Source organism: Zingiber officinale, chromosome 5B (genome assembly GCF_018446385.1).
Source record: "Zingiber officinale cultivar Zhangliang chromosome 5B, Zo_v1.1, whole genome shotgun sequence".
NCBI lineage: Eukaryota > Viridiplantae > Streptophyta > Magnoliopsida > Zingiberales > Zingiberaceae > Zingiber > Zingiber officinale.
Window position 1 is genome coordinate 26,004,185 of NC_055995.1, and position 18,590 is coordinate 26,022,774.

General features: G+C 42.7%; 1 protein-coding gene across 1 annotated transcript; it reads left to right on the forward strand.

Moving 5' to 3' along the window:
- The first annotated feature begins 1,591 nt into the window (after positions 1-1,591).
- Positions 1,592-3,763, forward strand: LOC121984262 (aspartyl protease family protein 2-like). The gene has a single exon (XM_042537112.1). The coding sequence runs from the start codon at positions 1,919-1,921 to the stop codon at positions 3,548-3,550; it is 1,632 nt and encodes a 543-aa protein (XP_042393046.1). The 5' UTR covers positions 1,592-1,918; the 3' UTR covers positions 3,551-3,763.
- The last annotated feature ends 14,827 nt before the right edge of the window (positions 3,764-18,590 follow it).

Below are 18,590 nucleotides of genomic sequence, written 5' to 3' on the forward strand. Positions count from 1 at the left end.
CCTTTTGTTCTTATAGTTTAATCAACTTTTAAATTTATGTAAAGAATTTTGAGAAAAACTATTTAGTTGCCATATTTTGACCCACCGAGGCTTGGACATCTAGACTTCTTTTATCTTTTCAGTTGCCATATTGACATGATTCAATCTAGTATGTCTTTGAGTGGAAGTTTGTACATTTACTTTGCTTTCGCCATCACTATTGATGAACTCTAGATCTTCATGCTTTACCCTTTGAAATCCAAAACATTGGTTTTTTACCTCTTTCTTAATTGACTTTGGGTCTGAAAACATGGTTGTGCCCTCAACATTTTGATTCTTTTCTTTCCAAATCATGTTCTTTTTAGTTTGGCTCTTTATTACTTTTTAATTTCCATTCCACCATCTTTTTAGCTTAGGTCTTCGAGCTTTTGCACTCTCCTTTTAAATTTAGATTTCAACCTTTTCCCTAATTGTTAGTTGACTTTGATCTTCAACTATCTTTTAATTAACCAGTACTTTTGTTTATTTTATCTTCACCTTTTTGCTAAAAAAAATCATAGAAATTGAAAAATATTTTATCATCGTATAATTGTTGGCAATTGGTCATCAAATTATATATTATACTCCTAGGGTTCATTCAAGATAAATAAATCAACCAACCTAAGGCTATCTCGAGGCCACCCCCTTAATTGAAATTTTACAACAAAACGTCCTTCTGAATTCGACCAAGGTCAAACCCTATTTGTTCAAGTCAACTGGGCTGTAACATGCCTTGAGGAAGCACTATGATGTTATTTAGTATTGTCCATTCTAGTCATCACCTCGGCTCAAATTGAGAGAGCATCTTTAAAACTCTTATATATTTGTAGGAAGTAAAGTCTCGCATGTGATCCTCCTCATTGAGGTTGATAACCCAGATGCATTTTTTTTCTTACAAGATCCCTTTGCCATGAATCAAATTTTCCCTTCTTGCTAGGTCAAAAAGTTGATTTAGTGGTCATCTGTTATCGCTGATGCAACTCATTCCCAACCCTAGCTAACTTTCATTTTTTTAAAAAAAAAAAAAATTGGGTCTCCTATCTGGATTGTATAATTGGTCGAAGATCGTTTGAATGCCTTTCTATTTTATTTTATGGTATTTGATCACACAAGCAAGCGACGCTGAGTAAATTCTTTTTATATAATCGTAGGCAACCTCAACGCATAATGGAGCAGAACTACTTTGCTGTAGATGGAGAATAGTCGTCACACATGACTCACCTGGGAGGACGGTGGAGAAAAAAGGAAAAGGAAAGGGCTAATGAAAGAAACAGGTGGTGGAATCAAAGGCAGTGGTCAGCCATGACCAAGTAAACAAGCTCCTGATCTCGTCCTTTTATTTTATTTTATTTTAAAGATAGATTATTATTTTTTAATTTATCTATCATTTAACTAGCGTACCGTATCCGTGGTATTCCTCTTTCAGTTTTACTGGCTGAATATTGGACGTTCATCGTTTGAGAATAAAATAGCAGACACAGTAGTATAGGAAGAAAAAAATATAGTCAAATATTTAATTTGACGCATACTATATTAACTGTAATTCTCCGCCCCAGCATTTAATGCTACCAGACTTACCGTCTATTTCCGCTGCCACCATCACCGAAGCCGCGTTTTCCAACGTCGACATTTCCTGCCTTATGCCCTTGTTCAAACTTGTGGAAGAATGAATGAAAGAAAGAAAGAGGAACAAGGCATATAAAATTCCTGCTCCCAAAAGCCAATGGCAATCCTTTCTTCTTTAAACAATTCCGAGACATCTTCTGCTTTTCGATCTCTGCAACTCTCCTCCTTCTCTTTCTTCTCTACTTTGCTTCGTTTTTGTTAAGAATCTAGTGCATTCTTATTGCCTTGTCTAGTTTTTGAATTTATTCGTCTTTCATGAAATTTGAGGTCTGAAATGGCTTCCTGTAAGAATTGGACCGCCATTTGGTTCCTGTTTTCTTGTTGTCTTCTGCAACCCTTTAACTCCTCCGCCTTTGTCTACAACTGGAGCTCCCCGGGTTCGCGTAGAACGGCGCTTCATGGGATCGAATCACCCGTCCACTTGATGAGTTTCAACGCCATCACCTCCTCCGGTGACTCGAGCTGCGACCAAAATGAAAGACAAAACAGAGCGTCGTATGTCGACGACCATGTCGGCGCGGCACCGGCGCTGAAGCTTCACCTCAAGCGCCAGTCGACGAAGGACAAGGCGACGGCGGAGAGGAGCAAGAAGGAAGCCCTGGAGAACTCCAGCCTTAAAGATGATCTCAGAATTCAGACCCTCGTTAGAAGGATCACCGAGAGGAAGAACCAAAATGCCATGTCCGGCCTCGCCGCCGCCGCCGCTAACCAAACCCGCCCAGAGATCAGACAGAAAGTAGCGTCGGCGAAGTCGCCAGAGCTGGCCGGGCGACTGATGGCCCAAGTTGAGTCGGGCGTCACCCTCGGCTCCGGTGAGTACTTCATCGACGTGTTCGTCGGCACGCCGCCGCGCCGCTTCTCCCTCATCCTGGACACCGGCAGCGACCTCAACTGGATCCAGTGCCTCCCGTGCCACGACTGTTTCGAGCAGCACGGACCCGTCTACGACCCCGCCTCCTCCTCCTCCTACCGCAACGTCAGCTGCAGCGACCACCGCTGCGGCCTCGTCTCCTCCCCTGACCCTCCGCGCCCCTGCCGAGGCCAAGACCAGGCCTGCCCATACTTTTACTGGTACGGCGACCGCTCCAACACCACCGGAGACCTCGCGTTGGAGACCTTCACCATGAACCTCACTGGTGTCGGCGAGTTCCGCCGTGTGGACGACGTCATCTTCGGTTGCGGGCACTGGAACCGCGGGTTGTTCCACGGCGCGGCGGGGCTGCTGGGCCTCGGCCGCGGCCCGCTCTCGTTCGCCTCCCAACTCCGCTCGCTCTACGGCCACATCTTCTCCTACTGCCTCGTCGATCGCAACAGCGACCTAAGCGTCAGCAGCAAGCTCATCTTCGGCGAGGACGATGACGTCCGCCGGAATCCCTTCTTGAACTACACCACCTTCATCACCGGCAAAGACAACCCCGCCGACACCTTCTACTACGTCAAGATCAAGTCGATCCGCGTCGGCGACGAGGAACTGGCCATCCCAGCAGTGACCTGGGACATAGCCAAGGACGGCAGCGGGGGAACCATCGTAGACTCCGGCACGACGCTGAGCTACTTCGCCGGCCCGGCGTACGAGAGGATAAAGGAAGCCTTCGCCGAGAAGGTGAAATACCCGCTGGTGACGGACTTCCCGGTTCTCGACCCCTGCTACAATGTGTCAGGGGTAGGGAAGGTGGAGGTGCCGGAGTTTGACATCCTCTTCGCAGACGGTGCCGTGTGGAGCTTCCCGCCGGAGAACTATTTCATCCGTTTGGAGTCGGAGGAGATCATGTGCCTCGCCGTGCTGCCGACGCCGCAGTCGCCGCTCTCGATTCTGGGAAATTACCAGCAGCAGAACTTCCACATCGTGTACGACATGAAGAACTCCCGGTTAGGCTTCGCGCCGACGAGGTGCGCGGAGATGTAAAGCGACGGCGGCCGGATCAATTAGTTCCCGCCGGCAGACAGTATTCATACCTTAATTTTAGGATAAATTTTAAGTTTTGTTTCCAGATTCTTCCCTTCTCGGTTAAGGACGGGACAGAAGGGGGATCAACCTACAGCAGATTCGTTTCATTTTGTCTCTTTTGTCAATCATTTCTGGTTGGATTCTATGTAGTTTAATCAATATACTCATTCATACGATACGATCTCATCTGCACGGATGTCGTGAATAAATTAGATTCTTGAGATCCCTCAACTCGTTCTTCATGCTTTCCCTTTTCCTCGGTTCCGATCGACTCTCCAATTCCACCTCTTTTGATCATTTTTCTAAACAATCATCCAACTGAATGCTTGTCGCTGCACTGACATTAGACATTTAAATGCGAAGGGGAAAGGGATAGTCCACATCCGGTGGATGATCATGTTCCTTCTTCTATCTGTACCAGTATCGACCATGGGACCTGTAATTACTACCACCGAATCTCACGACCTACTCCCACTCATTTAATTGATCCCCCCTTCCAATAAATGAATTGGTACACATGCATACCGTCTTAATGTGCACAACATATAGCTCACGGTCATCAGCGTATAGGATGGCGAAATGGCACCCAGAATTTATTAGCGGGGGATCGCATGAGTTGTTGGGCAGCAGATTAATTGGTGACTGGATAACGCCTTGGATCTGTTAGTTAGTCACGGTTAGAGTTTACGGTTGTTTGTTTTTCCGATGTTCAGTGAACTGATAAAACTTCAGTGAGCTTCATCGGACAGAGTTATTGGAGTAACATCACCCAAGTAGCCAACAAATTGCATCCATGGAAACAGAAGTAGTTTTTTGATTCAATAATATAATGGAAGATTGAGGGTTTGGGCTTTATAGCTATGCTATGAGCCTGATGGTGGAACTTGTTAGTTGAAAACTCGGGTAATTCAGACTGGTATAGTCAGAGATAGTTTGAGCAAAATGCGGAAACGCTCATCAATTTTCGATACTTAAAAATTCAAGTGCTAGAGCAAAGGGATCTCCTTCATTCAATTCGGATTTGGTTATTATGATATGGATTTCAAATGGGAGAGGTGTTGCAGCAGGGTGATCTCTATAAATATTGATCCGAATACACTAGATAAATGAATATGGAGATAGGCATCAAATCAAAAGTTTTCAGTCTATATCACGCGTAAGTAGAATCTGGATTAAGTAGAATTTTTGTCTCGGGACTATAGTGTCATGATAAGATATTCAGATTATCACCTAGGTACTCTCGATTTGAACCTTAGTTACGGCGTATTTGTAGGAATTTTTCTTCCAAATGGGGGTGCAATGAAAGGATGCTGGGCTTCTAGGCTGACCGTCGTGTGCGCTTCCCGATTTACCCTAGTGGCCGGTGGGAAACTTCCGTGGGGCCGGGCTGATCATCCCAAGAGATAGTCAATGAGATTAACTGGGATTATCATTTTTTTTTATTAAGTAGAATTTGGTCCATTCGGGGTGGTGCGATGGTTAAGACATAGGATATTGTCACATGAGGTCTTAGAATCAAAACTCAGTGTGTCTGAGTATGTCTCTCCCATGTCTTGGTCACCTGCACTAATGTCTAATAGTCACTCATGATTGACAAGCAAATCACTTTTGCCAAGTGATTTAATTCTTATTTATTTACTTTTATCCATGTGGAGAGGAAAGAACCGTCTCTACTCGATCACAAAGTTTATTTTGTACATGGCGAGGGGCTCCATTTTTCTTTTAATAGGGGTTCTGAGTATGAATTTATATGGTTCTAATGAAACCTACATTAGATTTTGAAAAATTAGCTAATCAATCATATCTCATGGCATTGGAAATAATATTATATTTTGGATTCCTTATTGCTTATGCCATCAAATTGACGATTCCTATCTTGGCATTTGTAATTTCTGGAGTTTTAGTCCCAGTTAAGAAAGGACCGGAGAAATTATCTGTTAATAAATCGAGTATAGAATCCATAGGGGATGCTTGGTTACAATTCTGAATCCACTATTACATGTTTGCTCTAGTTTTTGTTATTTTTGATGTTGAAATGGTATTTCTTTATCCATGAGCAATGAGTTTCGATGTAGTCGGTGTATCTGTATAGCCTTTTGCCACATGGATTAAGTAGAATTTATCCTCTCGGAGTAGTGCGGTGGTTGAAGCATGGAGTGTTGACATATGAGGTCTTGGAGTCAAAACTCAATATGTTCGAGCATATCTTCCCCCATGTTTTGACCACCTATACTAATGATAATTTACTTTATTCATATTGACCTAGAAACAAATTAACAGAAGCACTGAATGAACAAATCATCTTTTATCACACGCATTAATACAAATAGAATCAAAAGTTTTTTTTGCCACATGGAGTAATACAGATGCCTTTCAGGTGCAGTTGGGATTCATGTGCCAACAAAAGGTGCAAATTTTCACATGGTTCAAAAAATACATACAATGCAAAGTATCTGAAACAAAGGAATGCCATTAACAGATACTAGTTATATGTGTTCTGCTGACAAGCTAAGGAGACAAACTCACATTGCTCCTGTTTAAATTCTTCAGAAAATATAAACATTCTGTTAAGCATGGATATGGTGCATATATATGAAAATAATATCATTTCCAATGGTACAAGGCAAACACCTTCATTATATGGTGTAAATTGTGTAAACCAAAGAAATGAGGGAAAGCTCTGAAAATATACTGAAGAGGTTTTACAGATAAGAGATGAATCTTCTCAAAGAAATTTTTAACTACTATGGATCAGTTCTATCAACTTGATCAGAAATTGTAGACAAACATTCTAGTTAGTGCATAAATTGAAAGCTTATCTTGCTGCTGTGGACAATATACTGGATTGGGTTATTACATATTCAAGCCGGAAGATCATGAACTGCTCTCTTTTGTTTTGATTCTCATCGGCCTAACTTTGTTTTCTTTTTAATCTATTCTAACGTGGCCTTTATTTTCCTAACAAGCAAGTTTGTCATATCAATGTAAGTGTACTAAACCTAACTGGTTAAAACTATATATATATATATAAAAGAATGCAAAAGCTAATATAACTAAATTAACTGAAGCAAAATAACTTAACTATAAACTGCCAACTGAACCGAAAAAATAACTAGTTAACGACTATTTGATATGGCTGGAGAAACTACTCAATTTGAATGAAGAAGAGGCATCCCTCTTTTCTTGGTAGTGCAATCTGAAGATACCATGCAACCTTTGTAGGACACAGCCTGGCCAAAGCTTCTCTTGCGTGATCATTCTCGCACTGTGTCCAACTTTTGACATCTTTTTTATAATTTTCTTCAGCCTCAGTCAGTTCAGCCAACTTTTATATGACTAAAACCATGCATGAATTTAAGGGCTTCGCCATCATAGTTCTTGAAGATGCACCGAGGTCAGTACTCCATGTCATGTTTGACACCATGTTTGAGCAGATGTGTTTAAACTGATGGTCATCTCTTTAACCAAAAAAACATTCTCCATGCAACATTTGTCACACACAGCTTGGCCAAAGCTTCTCTTGCACTGATCCATAAACATTTGCTTTGTCAGTTTGCGCTCAAATTGAGTTATAAAATTCCACTCTCTACAGTCATGCATGCCCATTTTGTATTTTGGTTTCCTAAAGATAATGAATTCACTATTTGTCTCAAGTATCAGATTTGCGAAAGCTTGCTTTTGTGCTAGTACCTTCCCAATCCTCTTGCATTCCATCAAAATATGTAAGATGGTTTCATGTTAACTATATAAACCTACATAAAACAACAAAATAAACTTATGAATATTAGGAATTATTTACTGGTGACCTTATTTCATTGGTCATTAGAATCATAGGTTCCATTTCAAAAATCCCCTGCTACACTAATGTTAACAGTAGCCTCTGTAGGTTGAGCAAGTCTTTGAAAGTATTTCGTTTCTCTTTCTTAAACAATTATATTGCACTCCATTCTTGGAGTTGACATTTGCTCTTTGTTCAAAATGGCTATTTTCCCTTAAACAAGTCTTTTCTCTTGCAAGTGTTTGAAAGTTATAACTCCTCCCTTGTAATTAGTGTTAATCATGATAATTTAATGTTTGACAATGTGATTAAGTTGAAATATTTAAACTATGATCTTCTTTTGGATTTGTAGACTCTATTTCAACTCCGGCCATGGTGATTATTTCATCATGGCTAGTCCCAAGTTCTGATAAAGTTAGAGGATCGTGTTAGATTGTCAGATCATGTTAAAACTTGGGCATGATATTATGTATGAATCTAATATACCAAACTTGTAGATTCTATTTCAATTTTATTTATTCAACTCCATAAGTTTCATTTATAAAGCTCGAGTGAATATATTGCTCAACAGGAGGGTTGAGATATATATCTAGAGTTACTACCTCAAATGAAAACATCAAGCTTGAACATCATCAAATCAGCTGAAGACTATAATATTTGGATTTATTTGAGGACGTCACATGATGAATGACAGTTAGAGAACTATATCTTGATCCTAATTGACATTTAGTAGCATGTTTGTGTCAAGTCTTAATGTGCAAGTAATTGAGATTACTACACTTGTTGTAGGGGCACCTACAACTTTCTATTTGAAGGTAGGATATCATTAACATCAAAAGAATTCATATATCTTCATAATGATATATATTGTTAACTTTGGATCTAAGGTTTCATAGATTGATTTTTGATTTTTACCCAAAAGGTCTTATACCAATAGAGATATTTTTCATCTTTTAAATCAATGATTTTTTTTCATGTATTTCCAATGTAAAACTTTGATTGTATTCCAACAATCTTCCTCGTAAACGCATGAGAGGCCGCGGCGAAAAAAACCCTCCCTTCCCTGGCGTAATCCAACCCTAAAGGAAAATGAATCGCTAAAATGATCAAAATGTCCTTCCCTCACTCTCCTAATCCTTGTGGGGCCCACTAGATATATTTAGATCACAAGCTTCCCTTTCAAGTCTAGTCAAAGGAGGCATGAGTCCGACTGACTAGACTGCCTATCATAAAAGCTAAATTGCTCCTATCTATAAAGTCAGATCGCTTGGCCCATCGTATAATGTTGAGCGAGTGGTAATGAAGGTGGTACCGAGTGGGAGGTGGTAGCGATGCCAAGCGAACAATGAAAACAGTGTCAAGCGAGTGGCAAAAATGATGTCAAGTGAGAAATGTGCAAGACAAATGTCGATAGTGTGACGAGCAAGGCAAGTGTCAACGGAGTGGCGAGTGAGGTGAGTGGCTATGGAGCGGCGAGCTAGGTGAGTGCTTGCGGAGCGACGAGCGAGATGAGTGTCAACTGAGCATCGAGCGTGGCAAGTGCTAACGAAGTGGCAAGAGAGGCGAGTGTTGAGTGAGCGGTGGGAACAATGCAGAGCAAACAGCAGAAAATGGTGCTGAGCCAGTGACGAAAATTGTGTGCCAAGCGAGTGATGAAAACGGTACCAGGGGAGTGGGCGGTAGCTATGCTGGTTGGGTGGGAGCGACGAGCATGTGATGAAAAACGATGTTGAGCAAGCGACGATAGCAGTGTCAAGCATGCGGTGAAAAATAGTGTCGAGCAAGTGGCGGTCACAGTGCCGAGCTAGTGGTAGCTTGTGTGGAGTGTCGAACGAGCGACAATACGCGAGTGCCAGTCAGGTGGGAGCCATGCCCAAGTGGATCCGTGCTAGGAGCCATGCCCAAGTGTATCGATACTAGGAGTCATACCCTAGTGGATCAGTGTTGGGAGCCATGATCAATTGAATCGGTGATGGGAGCCATGCCCAAGTGCTTCGGTGTTTGGAGTCATGCCCAAGTGAATCAAATCGGTGCTAGGAACCATACCCAAGTGAATCGGTGTTGGGAGTCATATCTAAGTGAATTGATGTTGGGAGTCATGCCCAAGTGAATTTGTGCTAGGAGTCATGCCCAAGTGAATCGGTTCTGGGGATCATGCCCAAGTAAATCAGTGTTGGGAGTCATGTCCAAGTAAGGAGTGGAAGTTGAGCCCTGGAAGTTGAAGGACACAGAGCCCGTGCATTGAGTGGGCACGGAGCCCGAGAGCCAAGCGGGCACAACCCCCGTGAGATCAAAGGGCATGGAGCTCATGAATCTAGCGGGAGCGAAGCCTGTGAGATTGAAGGGCACAGAGCTCGTGAGCTGAGTGAGTGCAGAGCTTGTGAGTCGAGCGGGAGCGGAGCCCATGAGATCGAAGGGCGCGAAGCCTATGAATTGAGCGGGAGCAAAGCCCATGAGATCAAAGGGCGCGAAGCCCATGAATCAAGCGGGAGTGAATGTTGGTGCGGAAAGCATCCAATGATCAAACCTGAGTTTTAATTATGTCAAAGGGTCCAAAGTTAAGTTGTCTTGTGATATAATAAGTTTGAATGAGATTGCAGGAAAGTCCTAAGGGTGTTTAGGCAAAAGTCCTAACTGCGGTTAGGCAGGTGGAAAGTCCTAGGGAGTGGCAACCCTAGATGGAAAGTCTTGGCGGATCGAGAGCTTCGGGCAAAATCCTAGAGTCGAGGACTCTAGGTTGAAATCCTGATGTCACGAACCGAGTGGAAGTCTTGATGGGTCGTGGAGCGAACGTCCAGCATGAAGACCGGAAGCCTCGGGCGCTGAGCAAAAGTCCAGTCAATCTGGAGGACCGGTCTGGCAACAGGTGACTTCTCCTGAGGGGAGTAGGTGAGGGCACGCTCCCTGAAGAGGGAACAGTAGGTGTCGGTTCGACCTAGAGTTTTAATGAAACTCAAAGTCAGAACCGGACAGTCAGAGGCTGTCAAATTTCAGTTTATATATATTGTTTTATGTCTGGACTAACTTTATTTTGTAGAAAATAAGGGTTGGAAAAAGCTTGTCCGAGTGCTCGGAAGGGTCCGGGCGCTCGGAACTGGTCCAACTCCTGAACCTCCCAGAATTTTCGCCAAGCATCTAGTCATCCTGAACCTTCTTAGACTTTTCACTTAGAGTTCACTCCTTTGGAAAACCCCACCTCCTTCATTCAAGGTCACTATTTCACCCACGTGGCTCGATCTGGATCATGACTCTGATACCACTTATTTGGATAAAAAATAATATACATATTTACATGGTGGTATGATATTGTTCACTTTGGATTTAATCCCTCATGGATTTATTTTTGAGCTCTGCCTAAAAGGTCTCATCTCAATAAAGATATCTTCTATCTTTTAAACTCATAATCTTTTCTATGTATTTTTAATATGAGACTTTGATTGTATCTTAGTAGATATGATTTAGCCTTTTGGTAGCTTGACCAAAATGGTAAAATTAAAAGTCAAAATTTGTGAAAGTAGAGCGACCTAGTTTTTGTGTAGATCAATTTAGGCACCAACAATATGTAGATTGATCTAAATTCTTCTTAGGGCGAACTAGAATTGTATGGTTAGATTCTAATAGCAATGTAGCATATGTATAGGTTAAGCCTAACTATGTTATAGAGAGAACTTTATGTAATTGTTTGATCCATCAAATATAAGGCCTTTTGGTTGTTATTTGGCATACAATAAGCAAAATGCAACATGAGAAACATATTCCCTCTTTCTTTAATTAAGTTTTCTTACTATTGCAATGTTCCACCGACAACCAATTAGGTGATTTTAATCTACAACCAAATACTTTGTAATCTTGATTCAAGGCTTCATCCTTTAGTTTGAAGCTTTTGTTTGGTAACACTTTTCTCACCTTGTGGTTGATTTTATCTCTAGGGTGAGATTAAAGGTGTTTTTGCTCTCCTTTACTTATTTGCATACTTGAAAGTATGATTATTTCTAGATTTAAAAATATTTGTTTGTACTTGAGCGTTTTTAGAGGGGAACTAGAAACGTTTACATGAGCTTGTTTAGAGGAGAATCTAGAATTGCTTATTGAGTTCTCTAGCTTGTGTTCTTTCAAGGGTGGTTTGTAATATTTAGTGAAATTCTATTCTAAAATGTCAAGGGTGTTGTAAAGGCTTGCTTCTGCATGGCACTTTAATCTTGAAGTTTATACTTATGAAGAATGTTAGTCATCTATTAAGCCACCCCTGCTCCTAGTCAGGCCATCAATCCTCTACATAAGGTTGCATGGGCTATCCTGAATTCCAGCACTTCTTCTTTGACCTTCCCTTTAAGATATCAGAAAAGGCAGTCTGCTCTCTTTCTTTGGTAGTAACTTGTAAGATCACTGAAGTAGCCTAAACACCGTGTTATCTTCTTCAATATGCATGAGCCTGTCAATTATATGACTGCTCATGAAACAGTCAATAGCACTCGAATATTATATAAATACAAGTTGGTAAAACTATTACTCTCATGGTGGAAATAGGCAAATAATAATAATAATAATAATAATAATAATAATAATAAAGCACTGAAAGCTTCAGCTGATAAGAGCAACCTGTTATACTTTTTTAGTGAACAAAACTATCTTACTAGTTTAATCTTACACTCTTTAGTGATCAAGTTTTCAAAACCATTGACAAATTTCTTCTCCACAAGTTAAAGTAGGCAGCCATCAGCATCCAAACTGAAATAGTGAACAAGACAGGCATATGTATTATGTAATTGAGAAAAGGCATGCGTCTTGCAATTTGTAGCACCAAACACTAGCCGTCATTAATAAGTCAACTCTCCATTAGTGAAGGCAACGCACTGAAAAAAAAAACCCCTGAGCTGCCATCTGTGCTTGGAGTGTTGCAATTTGACTCCATGAAAATGAATTGTGGTTGCTGATCTCGCAGGATCATCAAGTGGACTTTTATTTTGGTCAACGAACAACTATCCATAAAACAACTCTGCACGCGTAGAACTTTTTTGCTCTTTTCTTCACCAAGTGCTCCATAAAGATAAGGTTTACGCTCACAAAATATGCACCTGTGCAGACTTTTGGCCTAAATCTACCACCTGCACACACAATCTTCGAACAGCTGTTCTTGTGGCCATAGATCTCTCAATAAATCCGACAACATAATGAAGTCCAACTATAATAAGTGTTTTAAGATCACACTGAAATGATTGGTTAAACTTCCCAAGACAGTCCATATGGGGGTCATGAAAGCTTTGAGAAATTATGTAACTAATGAATACTTACTTTAATTGTGTAACTTTTTGAGATTCACGTATTAGTAAAATAAGGTGCTTTGTATCTATTATTGTAGATAAATATAGTGATCCATTATGAAGGATATATATGATTTTCTCTTGAGTGACTAGTCATCATGGAAACGGAACAAGCTCCACTTAATTCAATATGATATCTGAGCTAGATCTGTACTACCACTAAGTATGATGAGTGTGAGGAGTTTGTGTTGAAGATTTGATGCTCTTACAATCATTAGTCTAGCTCGCGCGATATATATATATATATATATATATATATATATATATATATATATATATATATATATATATATATATATATATATATATATATAATTTTAGTTTGATTTATTTGTATGAGCTTAAATTTTATTCGACTAGATATTATAGAATTTTTAATTCAAACTTATTTGATTATTTAAAAATTTTATATTTTAAAATTTATTTGATTTGTTAGTAAGTTTGATACTATAAGTTGGTTAATTGTGAGAGCTTCTTTGTTTGTTTATAAGATTGATAAGAGATTTATTGATAAGTATAATTCATAAAATTTATTTATGGATATTATTTGTAAATATTATTTATGAATAATTCATAATTTTTATTTATAAATATTAAATTTTATTTATTTAGTTTAACGAGTTATTTAAATTTATTTATTTATATATTGAACGAAAACATAAATCTTTATTAAGTCTAATACTAAATTTACTCATTTATAAATCTATCAAATCTATAGGAAACATAGTGCTGGGAGGCTACACATGCTAACAAAGCTAAATTATTGAGGGCATGATATTAAACAAACCTATTCATGATCTTCAAGTAGTTGGTCCTTGGGTATGGACTTGTTTGTGCTTCTGAATTTATCAGGTGGATAAACAAGGGGAAGACTGTCCATCTCCCCAATTAATTGAGCCCAAGGTCCAAACACCTGGATTATTAAAAAAAAAACAACCTAGCCAATTAAGGAAGAGACACATAAAGACACGAAGAAGTATAGTACATGGGCATGTGACGAATAGGTGTGAGTTTTATTCCTCCATGTAGTAGCCACTTAAAGACACTGAAGAAGTATAGTAAATGGAGTTTCTTTCTTTTTAAACTTGTTCTAGTATTCAATTTGCCTTGCAAGTTTGCCAAAGTAAGTTTTTTGATTTGCCTTAGAATCGAGTGTTAGGGTCATACAAGCTTATCCTAAATAGTCTCACCACCACCAAAGAGAAGTGCCCTATACGTAGAAGCGATCACGTTTGTTCCCCATCTAATCGAATGTTTCTCACAAGTCGGATGAGATCTAGTAGCGCTTGACAAGGCACTAGTCTATCAAAAGAAAGTTCAACCATAGGAGAAGAGAGATCCACCTACTTAAGCAGGATTCCTTTATCCTAACAAATGGAAAGGAGTCATGAAAATTATAACTAAGCAGCAATCCATTATGCCAACTACTATATCGGTCCCGTCCGGAAGCTGAGAAGAATGGACTGTTGATGAGCTAGCTGGAATGCAGACCGAGTCACCATGACCCGGAGGGAGAAGGTGGTGATGAGCTGTCTTTTAGGTTGACTGAATTATTGGACCTCCAAGAAAGAGTCAGGAACAGGGAGCCGAGAACCTCCAAAAGTCCCTGGTCAATGATGCCTGCAAGGCTACTAGAAGATAGCTAAAGATAGACGAAACGTTAGAGGGGAGTCCGAGTTGGCTTGGCCTTCCACTTCGAGGCTCAAGTCAGTATATGAAGTAGATAAATAGTATTGTAATGAAATACATAAAAACTTAATGTAAAAGCATACCAGGTCTTCATGAGCAAGATGGAGGCAGCACGAAGCCGAAGGGATTCAACCAGAACCTAACAATGACACGTAGGTCGAAATACAATAGTGAAACGTAGGCCGGAACACAATAGTGGCTCGAAGGCTAAAAATAATAGCATGCAGGCCGAAACGCGACAGTGGCAAGAAGACCGAAAATAGCAAGACATAGGCCTAAACACGATAATAGTATGAAGGCTGGAAACAGTGGCGCATAGGCCTAAACACGATAGCAGTGTGAAGACTGAAAACATGGCACACATGGCTGAACACAACTACAGCTGGTAGGTCGGAACATAACCGTGGCTCGTAGGCCAGAATGTAGAAGTGGCATGAAGGTTGGAACACGACACATAAGCCAGAACACAATAGTGGCACGAAGGCTAGAAGCGTAAAGCACCACAAGGGGTGCACAACAGTGGCAACCAAGAGGCTAGATAGACAATAGAAACATACAACAATGGAGGTGATGACTTGTTGTGTTGCTAGGGTAGCGTCGGCTGGCTGTGGGGCGAGGGAAGCAACCTTAGAGGGTGAGGGTAGTGCCCTTGGCACTGGAAAGGGAGTGTCGACTAGAGAAACGGAGGCGGCGTCTGGCTGAGGTGGCAAGGCGGGCTGATGCTCGTGTGAGGGGAGGAAACAGCGAGCGCTATGGGGAGACAAGGGTGACGTCAGAGTGGAGAGCTAAATCAAGGAGTTGCCTGTGGGGCCGCTGGTAAGGCGACACCAAACGGTGAGTCGTCATGAGCCCAACCTCGTGACATGCATTCGTGAGAGGGGGACGACATGCATGGTGGCAGCCTGGCCTATAACGAGGGTTGCAAAGTGGCAGCAGCGACCGGAGGTGGTGATAGTGGTCGAAGGCAATGACGGCCAGAGGCGACAACAGCGATGGCCGGAGGCGACAGCAGGAGTGGCTAGAGGCAATGAGGCTGCCTATGTGAGGGGAGGAGGCACACATGAGAGGCCGCGGTGAAAATAACCCCTCCCTTCCATGGCGTCATCCAACCCTAAAGGAAAATGAATCGCTAAAATGATCAAAATGCCCTTCCCTCACTCTCCTAATCCTTATGGGGCTCACCAGATATATTTAGATCACAAGCTTTCCTTTTAAGTCTAGTCAAAGGAGGCACGAGTCTGATTGACTAGACAATCTATCATAAAAGCTGAATTGCTCCTATCTATAAAGTCAGATCACTTGGCTCATCGTATAATGTCGAGCGAGTGGTAATGAAGGTGGTACCAAGTGGGAGGTGGTAGTGATGCCAAGTGAACAATGAAAACAGTGTCAAGCGAGTGGCAAAAATGATGTCAAGCAAACAATGAGTGAGACAAATGTCGATGGTGTGGCAAGCAAGGCAAGTGTCAACGGAGTGGCGAGCGAGGTGAGTGGCTATGGAGCGGCGAGCTAGGTGAGTGCTTGCGGAGCGACGAGCGAGATGAGTGTCAACTGAGCATCGAGCATGGCAAGTGCTAACGAAGTGGCAAGAGAGGCGAGTGTTAAGTGAGCGGTGGGAACAGTGCAGAGCAAGCGGCAGGAAATGGTGCCAAGTGAGTGGTAGAAAAAGGTGCCAAGCCAGTGATGAAAACTGTGCCAAGCGAGCGATGAAACCGGTACCAGGGGAGTGGTGGTAGCTATGCTGGTTGGGTGGGAGTGACGAGCATGTGATGAAAAATGATGTCGAGCAAGCAATGATAGCAGTGTCAAGCATACGATGAAAAATAGTGTCGAGCAAGCGGCGGTCACAGTGCCAAGCTAGTGGTAGTTTGTGTGGAGTGTCGAGAGAGCAACAATACGCGAGTGCCAGTCAGGTGGGAGTCATGCTCAAGTGAATTGATGCTGGGAGTCATGCTCAAGTGAATTGATGCTGGGAGACATGCCTAAGTGATTCAATTGTAGGAGCCATGCCCAAGTGGATCGGTGCTAGGAGCCATGCCCATGTGTATCGATACTAGGAGTCATACCCTAGTGGATCAGTGCTGGGAGCCATGATCAATTGAATCGGTGATGGGAGCCATGCCCAAGTGCCTCGGTGTTGGGAGCCATGCCCAAGTGAATCAAATCGGTGCTGGGAACCATACCCAAGTGAATCGATGTTGGGAGTTATATCCAAGTGAATTGATGTTGGGAGCCATGCCCAAGTGAATTTATGCTAGGAGTCATGCTCAAGTGAATCAGTTCTAGGAATCATGCCCAAGTGAATCAGTATTGGGAATCATGTCCAAGTAAGGAGTGGGAAGCTGAGCCCCGGAAGTCGAAGGGCACACAGCTCGTGCATTGAGCGGGCGCGGAGCTCGTGAGCCAAGTGCGCGTAGAGCCCGTGAGATCAAAGGGCATGGAGCTAATGAATCGAGCGGGAGCGAAGCCTATGAGATCGAAGGGCACGGAGCTCGTGAGCTAAGCGAGTGCAGAGCTTGTGAGTTGAGCGGGAGAGGAGCCCATGAGATCGAAGGGCGCGAAGCCCATGAATTTAGCGAGAGTGAAGCCTGTGAGATCAAAGGGCGCGAAGCCCATGAATCAAGCGGGAGTGAAGTCCATGAGAACAAAGGGCATGGAGCCTGTGAGACAAGTGGGAGTGGAGCCCATGAGCCGAGCGGAAGCGAAGTTCGTGAGATCGAACGGCCTAGAGCATGTAAGCCGAGTGGGCGCGGAGCCCATGGATTGAGCTAGAGCAAAGCCCGTGAGAACGAAGGGAGTAGATCCTATGAGATTGAAGGGCATGGATCTAGTGAACCGAGTGAGCACGGAGCCTGTGAGTCAAACATGAATGATGTTAGGATCCTTCGTACGGAGGCTAGAGAGGGGAGTGTGAATAGCCGACACCAAATCGTCGCGTTTCTACAAACTTGGTTAGCGCAGCGGAAAATAACACGTAGAAACGAAGGAAAAGAAGACAAACCTCAAACAAACCGATGTAACGAGGTTCGGAGATTAGGGCTCCTACTCCTCGGCGTGTCCGTAAGGTGGACGAGTCCAGTCAATCCGTCGGTGGATGAGTCCCCGGAAAACCGGCTAAAAATAACTCCTTATGGGTGGAGAAACCTCGCCACAATACTCTTGCAACAGCAAGATGAATGTATAAGAAATACAAGAAAGCAGAAGACAATACAAGTATAAAAACAATCTTGCCTTCTCGTCGAAGAAGCAACACCTCAGCGCCTACAACAAGGTGATCGGTAGGAAGCTCACGCAAGCTTTGAGAAGCTCAACAAAGCTCAAGCACACCAGCAGAGCAGGAAGAAGGAAAAGAAGAAATAGCACCAAAGCCTTGATCTCCTTTTATAACTGCGAACCCGCATGTGCAAACGAAGCCGGCGGAAAAGACGGCGACCCGTGTGACTCAGCGGTGAAGCGGACCGATCAGCTCCACCGATCGGTCCAGACCTTCCGATTGGTGCGGGACCGATCGGGCCTGGGCTGATCGGTCCCTAGACCGATCGATAGCTCACAGAGTTGCCCAACTGATTGCTTTCGAGATCGGACTCGTCTCTTGATCGATCGATCGTGGAGACCGATCGGCATACGCCGATCGGTCCCTAGACCGATCGAAGCTTCACGAACCGATGCGCTTTGCCTTACATTTGTTATCGATCGGTCACCGGACCGATCGGATACCTAACGTATCATCGATGAGGTCGAGACCGATCGAGCTTGGTTTTGCCCAAACCAAGTCCCAAGTCTCCACACCAACATCCGGTCAACCTTGACTGTTGGTACATCATGCTTAGCATCCGATCACTCCCTTGACCTGCTAAGACTCTCCACCAAGTGTCCGGTCAATCCCTTTGACCCACTTGGACTTTTCTCTTCGTGTCAAGTATCCGGTCACTCCCTTGACCTACTTGACCTTCTCAACACCAGATGTCCGATCATCCTTGATCCATCTGGATTTTTCCTTGCCCGGCTTCACTTACCAGGACTTTCACCTAGTTTCACTCACTAGGGTTTTCACCTGGCTTCACTCACCAGGATTTCCACAACTGCCTGGCTTCACTCACCAGGACTTCCGACTGCCTGGCTTCACTCACCAGGACTTTTCCCCGCGCTAAACTCCCTGTTTGGACTTTTCCCGTGCCAAGTCTCCATACTTGGACTTTTCGCGTGCCAA